General features: G+C 40.4%; 1 protein-coding gene across 1 annotated transcript in view; it reads left to right on the top strand.

Annotated features, from left to right (window-relative positions):
• SLC35F1 (solute carrier family 35 member F1) overlaps window positions 1-15,537 on the top strand; it is a gene marked incomplete at its 5' end in the record, with an annotated part of 120,468 nt that extends 104,931 nt beyond the window's left edge. The window contains one exon of the mRNA XM_081093574.1: window positions 12,218-15,537. Within this exon, the coding sequence (XP_080949700.1) occupies window positions 12,218-12,442 (225 nt within the window). The 3' untranslated portion in view covers window positions 12,443-15,537. The remainder of the gene's footprint in view (window positions 1-12,217) is intronic.
• Between the last annotated feature and the right edge of the window lie 242 nt (window positions 15,538-15,779).

The following is a 15,779-nucleotide window of genomic DNA, read 5'->3' as shown; positions in this document are numbered from 1 at the left end:
TAGGTCAGCTTGGCCTGGGACCTGTTCCACTCCCTGGGGCACAATTTCTTGATTGCCTTGAGCTGCTCCCTCAGATAATGACAAGCCTCATTGTCCTCCTGCCTCGTTGAGAGTCTGAAGAAGAGGGAAAGGTTCTGTTCTTAAAAATGTTTCCTTGGATTTTCCCTGAGTTAGTCACCATTTAATTAATTCTCTACAAATTGGAGACAAATCTGAAAGTATATTCACCAAAACACGAACCCAAGTCCACAGGCAGGCAGAGTTGTCCCAAGCCCGAGCCCATACCCCAAAGTTAAACCGCCTGCCTGGGTGTGAGTTTCAGCTCACTGCCTACCAAGGGCTCCCTAGCTGTTTTGTGCTGGAGGCCCTCTGGCAGTCTGGGGAAGCCTAGCGATCCCTCACAGGGTTTTTAAACGTCTAAAATAAAATACATAGCAAACAAAGCCAGCCGATTAAAATAATCACGATATTTTACAATGTGATGATATAGTAACATATCAAGTCACAAGATGTCGAAGCACATCTAATAAGTACCGCCATTTTGAAGCAGTGATGAGTGTAAGCAATACTGGAGAGGAGAGATCTGCTGCGATTGTAGTGTGACATGCGATTTCTGTTAGCAAAAGCATCTAAGGCACTGCTAATACCAATGTAGGTCACTGCTCACATTTATAATGAAGAAACGCCAAATGTCAGTTAGAGGTCAGTGAAGATAAAAATCCAGGGTTTTTTGTCAGGTTTGCCCTCTGAATTCTATACAGGACCCCTGATGTTGCCAGTTATACAGCCTTGTGCAGAAGTTCGCTTCCCTCAACCTCTACTTCCCCATTAGCAAAATTGAGGTCACAGTAGTGGATACCATATAACTGGTAGCATCAGGGTCCTTGTACAGAAATGAAGTAGTACACATAAATCACTGCATGTCTGGCCAGTGAACACTCAATAAATAATGCCATTAGTAAGGAGGGTAGAATTTTTAGTGCTTATATTTCATGTTCTTCACACTTTTAAGTATAGCATAAATTATGTGTTACTGAAGCAATATATGAACATTTATTTTTATAATCATAAAACCAGAAAGCTCTTTTCAGTTCAAAAATACATAAAGTTGGCAATCTGCTCGAATAAATGGAAATCTAAATATGAATCTCTGCCATTAAAAAAATAGGGCACAATTGCAACCGGACACTAATGAGAAGGTTCTAAATGGTTTAGTCTCAGTTTTAATTGACAAACATGTACACGAAGAATTGAAGTGTTTGTGTCTGTTTTTATCACTATTTTTACATAAGTTAAACTCTTCTCTCTTTACATTGCTAAGCACTAAGGTGGTTTATACCTAGTGTTTTGTCTCATTTAAATAGATTTGGGATGTGTTTTTATTTTTAAAATAAATACACTGTAAAACTATTCTGTGGGGCCTCAGACCTAGCAGCGTAGCTCAGCTATCTCGAATGTCAATGTTGGCTGCCAGTCTCACACCCAGTTCCTTTCTGCTGCTCCGTGGAACCAGGCATCTGTGTAGAGGAGTGGGCCTGTTTGCCACTGCTCTGTGGCGGTCCCAGCGGTTATGGATGGTATTGGAGTTTCCTTTGGGTACTAACGAGTCCCACCCTTAAGTGAAAGGACTGACTTTATATAAGAATTAAGCTCCAGGTGACAGGGGTCATGCATGTCTGTTCTATGCTGGATCCCTGGTGTCTAGTACAGTGCCTGGTGTGGTAGGTGTTCATCAATTATTTATTCAATGAAAGGCTTATTTCTATAAGAAACATTTGAGGTTAAACTTTAATTTTTTAAGCTAAACATTATCTAGAAATTGTCACATAAGAAGCCAAAAAGCTTTTGATTGATGTGGACTCTTTGCATCTCAAGTCTATGAAACCAGATAAAAAGCCAAAAATATTAGCTCCCGCAATGGCAAGTCATTGTTTTGATTCATTCTTTGATTGAACTGATGGGTGGCTTAGGGAACATCTCAGAGGAACATGGAGGTTCAACAACAAGAATATTAGAAAAAAAATTATCTATTTAACTTTCCCATAATCACATGTGTTCAGAGAAAAGAAGCCATAATTCTCAGAGGCTAACTGGATAGTAAAGAAGGTTCTTTCCAAGTGACAAATCTCCTTACTGCTTGGTGATGAGGAATGGTGGCTATAGCTGGTTAGCGAGAGAGAGAGGGAGAGAAAGAGAGAGAGAGAGAGAGAGAGAGAGAGAGAGAGAGACATATAGATGGCTGTGGCTATCTCAGTTCATGAATGTCAAATTTAGGAGACACTCTAGATTTTGATTTTTTAAAATGTGTTTATATAACAGTATCATCACCCAAATTTTATACTATTTTAAAGTCTTAAGACATTACATAATTTATTTTTATAATAGGTACCAAGCTTAATTTAAAGACGAAAAAAAAATTAACAGTATCATTGAATGTCTGTCACATTTTTATATCACTCCATGGATTTCCAGGATCTTGCAATACTATGAATATATAATAATAATGATGTTAAAGATTTTATTACGGAATAGCTAAATATTCTGGGCCCAATGGCAATGCTCCTCAGTTATATTCTAGAATTAAAAAGTGGGTATTGAGGGCTACATAAGTGAAGATGGCACCTATTTATCATGTACTGAGCTTCTGATATAAAAAATATTGATTAACCATTAAAATCATAATATGATTTCTTCCTTGACAGCTGCCACATCGTGGTATTCTTTGCAATAAATTACTTGTCCATTTATTTCATTTTTCTGTCTCTCCTGCCATCACCAGCTAAATGTAAGAGAAGGAAATAAAGGATTCCAATACGGTTGCAGGAGAGCTCATTTTTCATTTTGTCAAGGGGTTTCCCCATCCTGCAGCCATGGTAGTATTTCTTGATGATCACTCATTGCTATGAATTAAGAAAGAACAACTTCTTAATTCATCAATAACCCATTAAGGTTATTCCAAGATATGTTGGATTTAAGTTGAGTTCTTCCCCTGTGCAATAGAGATGTAGATTGCTCTTAGAAGCTTGTAATTTTCTTTGTAGTGTCTTTATCTGGTTTTGGAATTAGGATAATGCTGGCTTCATAAAATGAGCTTGGGAGTCTTCTCCTCTTGAATTCTTTGGGGCAGTTTGAGAAGGATAAGTGTGAGCTCATCTTTGAATATTTGGTAAAATTCATTTGTGAAGCCATCCGGTCCAGGACCTGTGTTTGTTGGGTGGCCCCATTTATAATTACAACCACATGGGAGTCATGACTTCAGCATACAAACTTGTGGGCAGGGGGAGAAGGCACAATTCAGTCCATAACGCCCAGGAACATCTATCATCTTAATATCCTTTACTTAATCAGATCTTCAAGACCTATTTCTAACTAGGGTAACTAACATTGGAAGGTTCCAGGGATTAGGATATATTTTGTGGGGCCAGTTTTCAGCTTACCAACCAAGGAAGCAAAATAAATTGCTAACACACATACTAGTATACTCATGGGTATTCCAGTGCGATATGTGCCAAGGGGGAGTAGCTGCTCAAAATTAATAAATAAGGTGAAAACAGAATAGGAATTCGCGGAGATTTCTGTGACTTTTGTAATTATGCATCATTGTAAGAAAACTGAACGTGAATAAATCCAAACACCGAGCCCATAAGCCAGGGTTTTATTATTTGCATTGACACAAAGCCTCCCGTTCCTGATGGATTGATTGTTGTGATGCTTTTTAGTAGTCAATTATATAAATGCATTTGCAGTTCAGCTTGGTTCAGAAATGGCTCTTGAGAGTTTTATATCTATTTTTGCTCCAGCATTTACTCTTTGTAATGTAAAGCTAACAATAGCTGACATTTACTGGAAATTTACTATGTGCCACACACTACTATTATCCTTAGTTAATTGGTGATGACTAGAGGTGTGGAGAGGTAAGAAACTTGTGCAAGATCACAAAAGGAAATGGAAAACAGAGATGCAATGCCAGAATTCTGACTCTAAAACCCACACTATGAACCACCACTTGATATTTCCTGGGAAATATCATTAAACACCCATTTCTAAAACTTGCCACAGAGAGAAATTGTTATGAAAGTTTACATCAGCATCAAGAACTTGTAAAACAGATTTTCTTATCATCAATTGTATTAGGTTATTCAGAGAAACATAGCCAGAAAGATATGTGTGTGTTTGTGTGTGTTTATATTCATATATCTGTAGAGATAGAGATTTATTTTAAGGAATTAGCTCATGCTACTGTAGAGGCTGGCACATTCTAAATCTGAAGGACAAGCCAGCAAGCTAGAGACCCAGGGAAAGTTGGTGTTGCAGCTGGAGTCCAAAGGCAGAATTCCTCATAATTCCTTCCTTCTTGGTCAGTGGTTCTCAACCTTCCTAATGCCACAACCCTTTAATACAGTTCCTCATGTTGTGGTGACCCCCAATTTCATTGTTACAAATTGAACATAATTAAAGCATAGTGATTAATCACAAAAACAATATGTAATTATATATGTCTTTTCCGATGGTCTTAGGCGACCCCTGTGAAAGGGTCGTTTGACCCCCAAAGGGGTCACGACCCACAGGTTGAGAACCGCTTTTCTTGGGGGGACCTCAGACTTTTTTTCCTTAAGGCCTTCAACTGATTGGATAAGGCCCATCCACATTATTGAGGGTAACCTGCTTTAGTCAAAGTCTACTTATTTAAAGTTAGTCTCATCTGCAAACTACCTTCACAGCAACATCTAAATAGGTGTTTGACTAAATACCTAGGTACTGTGACCTAGCCAAGTTGACAAAATTAACTATCTCAAGTGTATGTCTTATCAGCTTTGCCCCCATATAAACATCTCTTTAAATCATACTTAATTTTGAAATACAGAGTCAAGATCATAGTTTTGTCTGACTTGAGACAACTATCCTGCACACCACTGAAAACACACTAACATTTCCCCAGAAGAGGTTGCAAACATCTTGGGGGATGTGACTCTTTTCCTTGATATCTGTAACTTAAGTATTATGCTGTAAAGGTAACAATACTTGAATATTCTGATGAAAACTCAACACATCTTATATGGCAAGGTGATAAGAGAAAGGGGAAAACAAAGTTATTTCATACACACACAAACATATTCATAACAAAATAAGGTATAAATACTCATGAGAATTGCAGTTCTCGTTTCTGTAAAATGGTCATGTGATTTAGCTGATATTTATAACTACCTTCTTCTACTATTTTTTCTGTATTATATTTGTCCTCAGCAAACATCTCAGCTAGTCATTGGTTAGTTACACGATGGGGTGACTCATCCTTCATTGAGCAGGGTTTGGGCCATTGATAGTCCTACCTGAATAGGGTTGTTGAAATTTTCCACTGACTTGTTCACAGGGCAGGGTAATACTTAGAGATGCCTATGGGATCTCCTGGATTCCAGATATACTCTTCTTTGGCTTCATTGTGACACAGCAGCCCACTTTCCCTTTGGTAACCAAGACCAATCACCCCACCTTGTCAGCACAACAAGAACCCCCTTCTTTACCTGTTGGTTGAGAAGCATGAGGATCCCAAAGTGGCTGGGTGGTGGTCTTAACTTTCAGAAGTTCCACGGAATAATTTTTGTGTCTCCTGGTGGGAACATTCCTGTCTTTGGCACTAAGACTTTTAGATCAGCGGAGCATAAGGTTGCAGCGGCAGGAAGCAAAATTGTATGAATGGATCACTAGGGGTAATAGTGAGTGGGGCCACTCCCATTTCTAGCTCTTGATTCCATTGTAATGGAGCAGGGGCTCTCTGAGATGTGCTGAGCAGCAACACTACCACTTCTATAAATTGTCTTTCACTGGCTTAATATTCAGTCTCCTGCAAAATCAATCCAGCCCAGTGTGTATCTCTGTGTTGTGTGGAAGGAAAATAGTTATCTTGTGATGCAAGAATCCAAATGGTGTGAAGGCCACTGCTCAGTGTACCCTGCACACAAATGTAGTCCCTTTTTTGAATCCTGATACTAAGACTGATGCATGGCAAGGTGACATAAAGGAGCCATCACACAGCCTTTGTTGTCACTGAACCTATAATTAAACACTCCCATAGAGCCCCTTTTATTCCTCTTGCGACTTGACTGTTATGGTCTTCATTTGTGGGGCTACAGAGAATAGAAATCTGCACAAATGAGGAATCGTATCAATTCATCAAACCAAGTGAAAATGTCTGTTTGTCATAGAAAAGATAATGGCAGAAATCCATTTTTAGCTCCCTGTTGCTGTACTCATGTGTGAAATTACCCACAGGGGAAGATATTTGCCTGGGAAAGAACCTTTATTGGCCTTAGATGTGATTGACTACACAAATTATGCTGCCAACTGAATTGGTTTTGAAAACCAAACAAAAGGCCTCATAAATCAGACTGGAAAGGCAGTGGGGGTACAGCCTGTACCTGGTGACAACATCAGGACACAGAGCAGCAAGGGCCCTGGTTGCTGCTTCTCTCCTTAACAAAGCAGTGTTTAGAGGATAGATTATTTCCCAAATATTTAAATCTTAGCCATGCCGTGGTTTTCTGATATGGATGAAGAAACCATTTAGTATTTTGACTGGGGCACTCACTGATTTATTTTCTCTGTCGCTCAGATGAATTTGGGGTTATTTTCTCACTCCTACTTGGAGAAAGAATGGGAGGTGAGGAGCGGGGGTAAGTGTTCTTGGTCCCTAAAGACAACCGATTATGGTGTTTGACAGTAGAGTGTGTGCCATGCCCACATTTGGTATGCTCCATGCTGTGACCTAGAAGAAAGAAATATGGCAATATTTAACCAGAGAGCTTTAGTCCTTTTCTTCAAAAAAAAAAAAAAATGGGGGAAAGAGGAGAGGAGGAATGAGAAGAGGCAAGAGTAGGAGACAGAGCAAATACAAGGCAGAACTAAAAACTTTGAAAAAGCTCTGTCTTCTCCAGGCAATTTATTTTCAGTTTAGTAAACTCAGAAGCAGAACTTTTGCATTTTTAATATTCTTAATAATAATAAAAATGATTTTGTTAATTCAGTGCAGAGCCAAGTTTAGGAGGTCGAGCATCAACTTGTTTATGTTGGCATTTCTGCGGAGCCAGGTCTGTCTAGTTTCCTTGCCTTGAATAGCAACTGGCTCAGACCCAGCAGCCATAGATCACAATCAGGCAGAGCCTTTCGCCTCAAGATCCCAACCAGGCCCCGGCTTACAGCCTCCTCTGGTTCTGCTCCCCACCATTCCACTCTCAAGCTCCAGGTGTGGGCCACACCCCTCTGAGACACACATGGTGGCGGAGGGACGCGTTGTCATTGCTGAGCTGTCCTCTCCCTTCCACCCCAGGTCACTCAGCAGATTGGTTTTTCCCCTTCTTAGATTGTTGCCCAAAGAGTTCAATCCACATGTAAAGTGGGCACTCAAGAGAACTTGGGCTCCCCAAATCCGCTTATATCAGCTTCAAAATTGGACTTTTAGTAGCATTGCATTTCATTAATGATGATGCTACCATGATTCACTCTTTTAATTGGCATTTCACTTAGTCACTGATGGGTCTATTACCTAGAACCTCCAAACTGGGTTAGCTGGTTCTGTTTCAGACAGAATTGGGCTTATTTATTCCTTCTTGGTCTAGAAATCATGCTTATATGTGCCAGTTGATTATCTTTATATGTGCATTTTATATCACAGAGCATGGAAGTTTGGGGGAAAGAATCTTTTTTAGCATTGCAGAGTATTCAGGACAGTTTAAACAAACTTAATTAAAAGTCTAATTTTTTTTTCCCAGGCATAAATTGTCTGCTGACATAGCCAGGCCAGTCTCCCCACATGGAAATTCTCCCACAGCTATTAAACCTCACATTTACTGGCCTGTGCCACCTAACCTTGGGAATGGCCAGTCACTGCCCTTTATCACTCTACAGGTGCACTGACTGCTAAAGCAACCACTACGTTTTTCAGATTTCCAGATTCTTCCCTCCTTGATGTTTTCTGCTAAAGAGTAAAAAATGTGGAAAAGCTTAATTTTATTTAGTTCTTGAATAAGAACTAGAAAGGAAATCATGGTAGCCACATGTCCTTTGTGTACCTGGAAAACCTCCACATTAAAGCCGTGTCTAAGAACACTTAAAAGTGTCCTCAAATTCATTTCTGAGTAGCTTCCTTATGCAGTTCAGAAATTAGTTTCAACACTTACCATTATCATGCCTCCAAATGGTGTGCCTCTTTCAGTGTCAGGCTCACATTCCCTAAAGCCCTCTTGTTTGGGCAAGATGAGCATCTTTTGAAACTTTAGCAATGATGTAACTTTTGAGCTACGGTCTGAGATACTGGGTTATTTCCTTCTTCCCTTCATCGGAGATAGTCTTGGGAACACCTGAGTGCCTGGAGGCAGTGTTCCTGGCTTCTCAGTTACACAGGGCAAGCCTTCAAGGTAATGTTCTCTCACTCTTCTCAGGTTCTTCTCAGAAAAGTTCAGAAGGCACGTCCTATCACATGAGCAGTAGCAGCTCACAGGTGTGTGTGTGTGTGTGTGTGTGTGTGTGTGTGTGTGTGTGTGTACAAAAATTTGAGAGACAGAGAGAGAATACATGCTGGCTTACTTTAGAATGGAATCATTACTTTGTTGGTTATTGAGGGGGGTTCTGCAGCCCCCTTTCCTCCTACCTATTGAGAAACTTCTTTACCTGTATCTTTTTTCTTTCTACTTTGACCTTGTTTTCTCCCTCCTTCCAACTGTATTTTCTCTGATCTTTTCTTCCAGCTCTCCAAGTTAGACCTAACTTAGATCTAAACTCTTCTTATTTCTCAGATAACTCCAAGAGCTTTACACATGCCCTGTACCCCCCTTTCCTCAGGGACCTCACCAACGACTCTTTTCCAGATCTTTCCTCTACCTCACAAGTGACATGGTTTCTGTTTCCATTGAATCTTTGTTTTCTGGTTTTTTTGTTTTGTTTTGCTGATAGAACTGTGGAACATCTCTTTATAAGAGCTCAAATAAAATTTTACTTTTAATTATTTGTGAAATCAAAGTTGGTTCTGATCATTAATAGGCCTAAGTGAAGTCATTGAGCAAAAGTGACCAGAGTCCAACAGTAGGCACCTGTAGAAGCCACATTGCACCCAGGCACACACATAGAGGAACTTTTTTAAAGTGCGCTCCTAGGAAATAAGGACAAGACAGAAGCCAGACCCACCCTACTGCATGGCTGGTACATACATTCACTAAAGGTAGAGCTTTAACCTACAGTCACTTCATCCTTCACTTTACACCTGTGAGGATTGCCCATGTGCACCTCTGCTCACCCCTGTGTTCTTCTTAGGCAAGCTAGAAAAGGAAAGCTGTCCTTGAAAATTGCTCTCTTCCTCACATATTCTAGTTGATATATTTATAAATATACTTTGAAATCACTTTCAAACCATGTGGCTTTCTACTTTGTATAAGCTTAGGCTCATTGAAGTCATTAGTTTATTAAAACTCAACTCAGAAGTTTAATACCAAAGCTACAATGGAAATTTGGTCTGTCCATTAATGTACTAAATGTCCCATTAGCTAACTAGTAATCATATTGAGGCGCCAGCGGGCTAACAGCTTGGTTTCACCCCTAGTTGGAGGTCAAAGAGCTTTGTGCAGCCTTCTCAGTCTTCCATGCTACCTTCCATGGACCACGGCTTGTGTCCCAGTCAGATCACCCTGAGCAGCACACAGGCTTCCTTCTTTTGTGCCTTGAGTGCTTTCTGACCCTCGTTAGCAGAGACCCATCAAGATGGAAAACAGCAGCAGCAAAGTAAGCGGAGTGTGCAGTGTGGTAGTGAATGCAGGTGCATCCTGTCTCAACTTCTCAAAGCTCCAAGTCAGAGAAAATGCAGGCAGAAGTGTGTCTGCAACACGGAACATACAGCATCTCCTGATCGCTTCCCGTTGGCTGAGGGAGGATATCAAGTGCGCTCCGGACAGCAACCTGTGTTTTTCCATGGAGACGGAGGGCCTCTGCCTGAAAGGTGCCTTAGCTGTGGCTTTGGAGGTGGCTCTCAGTCCTTCATCACAGTTCCAGAGCAGCCCCTGTTCTCCTTGCTCAGGGAACTTGAAATGAGTATTTCTTGGCAGATAAGTTAAACAGCTGGGAATATACAGAATTTTTGTTAGGTTGATTAGGTTGTGTGTGTTTTTTTCTTTAATCGAATGCTCTATCAGGGTAAGTGTGGCATCCAGAACTGAGGGTCATCCTATTGGGTGCCCTGATTAAATTGTTTCCCTATCAATCTATAAAGGAAAATAAGCAGAGACTTTTTCTGACTTTTTAACAAGTCCAACCCTCCTGTTGCTATTTCTAACTTTCAGTATTTATCCAGATTAATTGTAATGCTTGCCTTACTGCTCCTTTTTGTGGGCTAATGTTTAAATGAAAACTTTCTCTACTGTCTATTAATAAAACGTCTTGGGTGACTTCCAAGATGCCTCTACCATATAAAATCCCATGCTATCAATATTTTGACAGTTTTAGAGTGAATTTTGTATGAATTAAATGGAAAGGCATTCGAAATAGAGGATAGGTTTTGAAAATGCAAGTCATTAATAAAATATTTGAGATGATGGTCAAATTAGGAATAAATTCATTTCATTCACCAAACTTTTAGATTAAGGATGAATCTCTTGAGTATAGAATTTCAGGAAGCACATTTGGGTGTAAGATTATATACAACAGTATTGAGTTAGGGGTCTTCTTTTCCTATTAACTATTTCAAATTAAGTGAAGTTGTTATAAGCTGAGTCTTGCATATATAACCATCTGAGGAAGGATTATCATATGGTTTCCTTTCTAGAAAGAAAATCAGAAAATGGCCTTTAGTATTAGCTACCTTGCTGCTGCTAAAAAATAAATAAATAAATAGAAGGAAAAGACCCACCATCATGGCAGGAACGTTAGCCACAGAACTATCTTTTCTCTGTGCCATTTTCAAAATGCCTTTCCTGTTATAGCCATCTTTTAACTCTTTATTATAACCTGGCAACTTACTTTGTAGATTTCTGGGTCCTTTCCCTCTCCTCCTTTCTCCCTGCTTCCAATTGACTTTTGTCCTTTATTTTCCCACCAGTTTTTAGTTCTTTTGGAATATGAGCATAAAAAATAAAATAGGAAAATCAAAATGATCCTTTTTTCCCTTGGATGCAGAATGTGGTCAAGATGGGGATAATAGCTATTGACTAAAATGAGCTTTGGCCAGCCACAGTGCCTTGTATTGTTCTTGTCTATCTGTACATCCCTGCTTCTCCACTGAGACTATTAAGTCCTTGCTGGTAATAACCATGTGTTTCCATTTCTTTTTCCCAGTAAAAAGTTCAACGTTTGATATAGAGAAGAAACTATTTGTTGAATGCAGTGAATGAGTGAAAGAAACGAGAGAAATGGCAGCACATATTGTTACCTCACTCTCTCCCAGTAATTACTCAAGGAGCTACTTCCCATGTAACTACTCAAGAAGATTCAGAAGTGGTAGTTTTTAACACATATGTAAATTCTTGGGCACTTGTATAAACCATTATTCTCTCTCTCTCTCTCTCTCTTTCTCTCTCTCTCTTTTTTTACAAAACTCTATCAACTGTCAAGCAAGGAATTTAGGAAGCAACATTCTATAGATACCACCCTGTTTGGTTTGGTTTGGTTTTTAGCTTAGGGGGTCAAGAATGGAATGCTATAGTTTTGTGTGTGTTTTTCCACCCAAGGATAATCTAATGCAAAGATAGTCAAATAACAGCTCCTGCCTGGAAGATAAATAGAGTGTGAACTGGATTAGGGAAATGGGAGTGCCCATGCAGCTGTGTCAGGGAGGGGCCTGGTGTTCATTACAACATCAAATGGAATATCTATGTTTCTGCTGGGTTTAATGAAGCCAACGACAGCCCACTCTCAGTTGAGCGATATTGGAGATTTTTGGCTTTTAACTTGATGTATTTTAATTTGTGCTTACTAGCTCTCCCACATCCGGTACTCACTGGCATTTTAGTAAGTTAAGTGTTCCTCTGTGTTAGTCACAGAGGTGGAAAAAAAAATATAAAGAGAATCAATAAGACCAAGGCAGTTTAGGAAGAGCAAATTAACCTCCATCAAGAGCACTGGCCAGCTCATCAAGCACCTGGTCTAAGAGGAAGCAGGTCCCCCCTGGTCTCTCTGTGCTTCTTTAATGTATAAATGGTTCCCCTCTGAATGGTGATTAACTTGCTGTGGTGTTTCTTAGTTTTCAGGACTTTATCTCCTGTCCTTCTTCACCATCCTCATCGGGCTGGTGCTCTACTCCTCCACCTCCACGTACATAGCCCAGGACCCCCGGGTGTACAAGCAGTTCCGCAATCCTTCGGGACCTGTCGTGGACTTACCGGCCACAGCTCAGGTGGAGCCTTCGGTCACCTACACCAGCCTGGGCCAGGAGACCGAAGAGGAGCCCCACGTCCGTGTGGCCTAGGATGAGGCCCTCCCCCACCCACTGAGCACAACTCAGTGGCCACGTGTTCGCCCATCATCTCTGTATTGTACATAGAGAAAGGTATTTATTAGGTGCAGTTTACATGGGTGGACTGCAAGGTAGCAAATCCAAAAGCCTGTGAGAGGCACAAGCTAAACATCACTGGAGACAGGCTCTGACCCACCTGACTTGGAGAGATGCCCCGCTTGTGTGTATCCTGATCACAGCGCCCCTGCATTCATTACTGTGAACATTTTCTGATCAGAAGCAACTGTTATTATTATCACTTGGATTATTATTGTTGCTCTTATGACACCTAGTTTCAGGAGGCTGTTTTGTACTCTTGAGGGGAACTATTGCCAGACCACCCACGTGTAGTTTACATAAATCCCACTTTTCTATAGCAAGTCACTTTCTAAGAATCATACTTTATTTTTTGTGCACAGTCTGTGAGTGCCGCCGGCTGCAGGAGCCCCACCCTGAGAAGCTTCCCTGTCCTGGGCACCTGGCGGCTCACGGTTTCCTCTGTGACCTTGGATTGTCTGCTCAATAAGCATTTCTTGCTGTGACCCTTGTGGGGAGGGGCAACTGACCATATACTTCTCTATTCTAGGAATAGATATAAACAAACATGTTAGCCTTTGTATATTTTGACCTCTGATTACTCCCGGCCATTGTCTTTCTGTTGTGCCACCTTAGATAATGCCAATCAAGTCTCTGAAATAACGGGAGAAGGAATGTTCCATTTCTGTGGCTGATGGGAAACCCCGGGAGTAATATAATTGTATGTTTAGGGGAATATATATTTTTTTTAAATCCTGCTGCCTCTACCTATATCCTCTCTTCAAAAAATAGATTTGCTCTTCTTTTTTCCCCTAGATTATCTTTAGTGATATGGAAATTAATCAAAGTGTTGGCAAAAGCCCTGGCCCCCTGTCCTTTTAATGTGTGACATCCCTTCTGAAACGAACAGGCATGCAGTTACCTTTATTGTGGCCTCCAGACAAAGCCAAGGTGCTGATATGGAGCAGTCTCTGACAAAGCTCGACTGATCTGACCACTTTGTGGTGGTAAAGATGTCACCCATGAGAAAGTCTGGCATGTTGGTCATATTTGGCATCCAGTCATTAACAGAATATATCAACGTAACATTCTTATGGAGACAGAGAATATTACAAGATCCTGATAAGGCTCTGAGGGATATGTCACTACTCTAATTCTGTTAAAAGGGCCCTTATTTCCAGACATAGAAAGTAAGAAACACTGCACATCTCTATGATTTAGAAATAGATTCTATGTGTCAGTATGGGAAATGGTCTTGATGTCTGGCTGGCTTCACTAGCACTCAAAAAGATCCTTGATCAAGTTACAGGGTTTGTAAAGGAAAAGTAAATGCTTATAAAACTTTGGGCAATTAAAATCAGTGAATCTTAAGCAAGTAAAGCAAAACACCAGAGGGGTCTCTGTACAGCAGAAGGACAGATTGCAGCTTAGTCGGGATTCCTATATAGCCTGAGCAAGACCTCCTTGTGAAGGCAAAAGCACCCCATGCTGTCAGTCAGCACCCACGTGGCCCCTCTGCCTGCCTTCTACTCTGGGCGTGGGTAGCCCAGCCCTTGCAAATGGAGAAGAAAAAGTACCTTTTCGGATATGCAGATCTTATGCTCATCTGTGTTCCGCCCCTTTAGAAACATGTTTTATTTTCTCTGGGGGGGAAAAACAACAATGTGAAAGCTACATCAAGTCAAAACAGCTTTGCCAATGTTTGCTTTCTGCTACCTTTAAAACCAGTTAAATACCTTTCTCTCAATATTTCATCCATTCAGATCTGAAGACCTTTAAAGACTGTGGTTTTATTTTTGTGTTTACATTCCTTTGGTTTGCATAATTTGCTTGATTTATTGCATTTTTAGTATTTATTTTAAGCCAAATGTTTTAGCCTTTTTTAATTCATTTTTTGTGATACTAATTTGTAGATGCTTAGTAAAATCTTAGGCGAAATAAGTGGCTGAAAGTTTTCCTAGTCGACTCAGTGGACTGGGAATGTTTTTTAAAATTTAAATTTCACAAAGGTTGGCAATCAGTGGATGGCTGAAAGTTGCCATCTGAACTATTTTCTAGGACATTTCAATTGACTCCATTGTATGAAAACCAAGTGTGAATGTTAAGGTGAATTCACTGTATCCTCTTTATCATCCAGTGTCCTTATACACAAGACTTTCATGCCCCGGGGGAACCTCGCGTGTTGGTTTGTCTCCATTTAAAAAGGCTGATAACACTGAATTGTCTGAGATCCGGGAGTTCCCATCAACTCTTTGGAACAAAAAAAGATAGCAGGAAACACACATTTTTTTTTTTCTGTACGAAAACATCGATCCTTTGGGAGTGGGGTGGGAAATGGGTGTAGGACGTTAACTCTAGCTGTTTTCATTTCTGAAATGTCATAACCTCAGTAGACACCAGCAACAAGTTCAGCTTTTTAATGCATCACCCCACCCTCCTCCACGAATGGGACGAGCAGTTTGTATAGAATTTGATTGGACAGGCAAACCATAGCTTTCCTGAACCCCACCTAGAGACGCGTGGAGGTTCTCACTGCCTCAATGGAAACTTGCACTGGGGACGGAGCTTGCCTTGGTCACGCCTTCTCACATCTTCAAACTCTGAAATTCACAACCGGGTAGACCAAGCAATAGAAAACTTTGCACCACTGTGTCCCATGAAAATGTTTCTATGTTTAGTTTAGATATTGCTAACGTGTGCTATTAACCTTTTGAGAAGCGTGTAGTATTGTTTGTTTTGCTTTTGTTATGATTTATAACCACTTAGTAGTCCCCAGCTAGCTACCAGTACAGATTTTACCCCATGGGTAGGATTCTATTGTCAAGCCACATAGCAAAGCACACTAACCCAGACACTGCAAATGGAAAATATGAACCAAAAAAAAAAAAAAGACAGAAAAAAAAAATTTACACCTATAAGTTGAGCAAACTCTCCAATTTTGGTATTTGCATGCTCCCCTACGGACTGGCTGTGGCAGTGTAATGCCTGTATAATGTTTTCAAATAAAAATAAATGCTTTCTGAAAGCTCGGAGCTCTTGGTTTTCTTGAGTGTTTGTCTGCACCATGACGACCCTGGAAGGAGCTCCCGTGGGAGGCCAGAAATAGCACAAAAGTCGATAGCAGGGAACATGTCAAAATAAAAACCAGAAAGAAAATATTTCCAAATTAGGAAGGGCACAGTTGTCCTCAGCGCTGTACTTTCAAAGAGCCAAATTGAACATGTTTGTGATCTGCAAAATTAATTACTTATCTGGATGCTTACGAAGGCTCTGG

Source organism: Myotis nattereri (assembly GCF_964212035.1).
Source record: "Myotis nattereri genome assembly, chromosome: 6".
NCBI lineage: Eukaryota > Metazoa > Chordata > Mammalia > Chiroptera > Vespertilionidae > Myotis > Myotis nattereri.
Note: the sequence above shows the minus strand (reverse complement) of the source record. Positions and strands in the feature narration are given on the sequence as shown.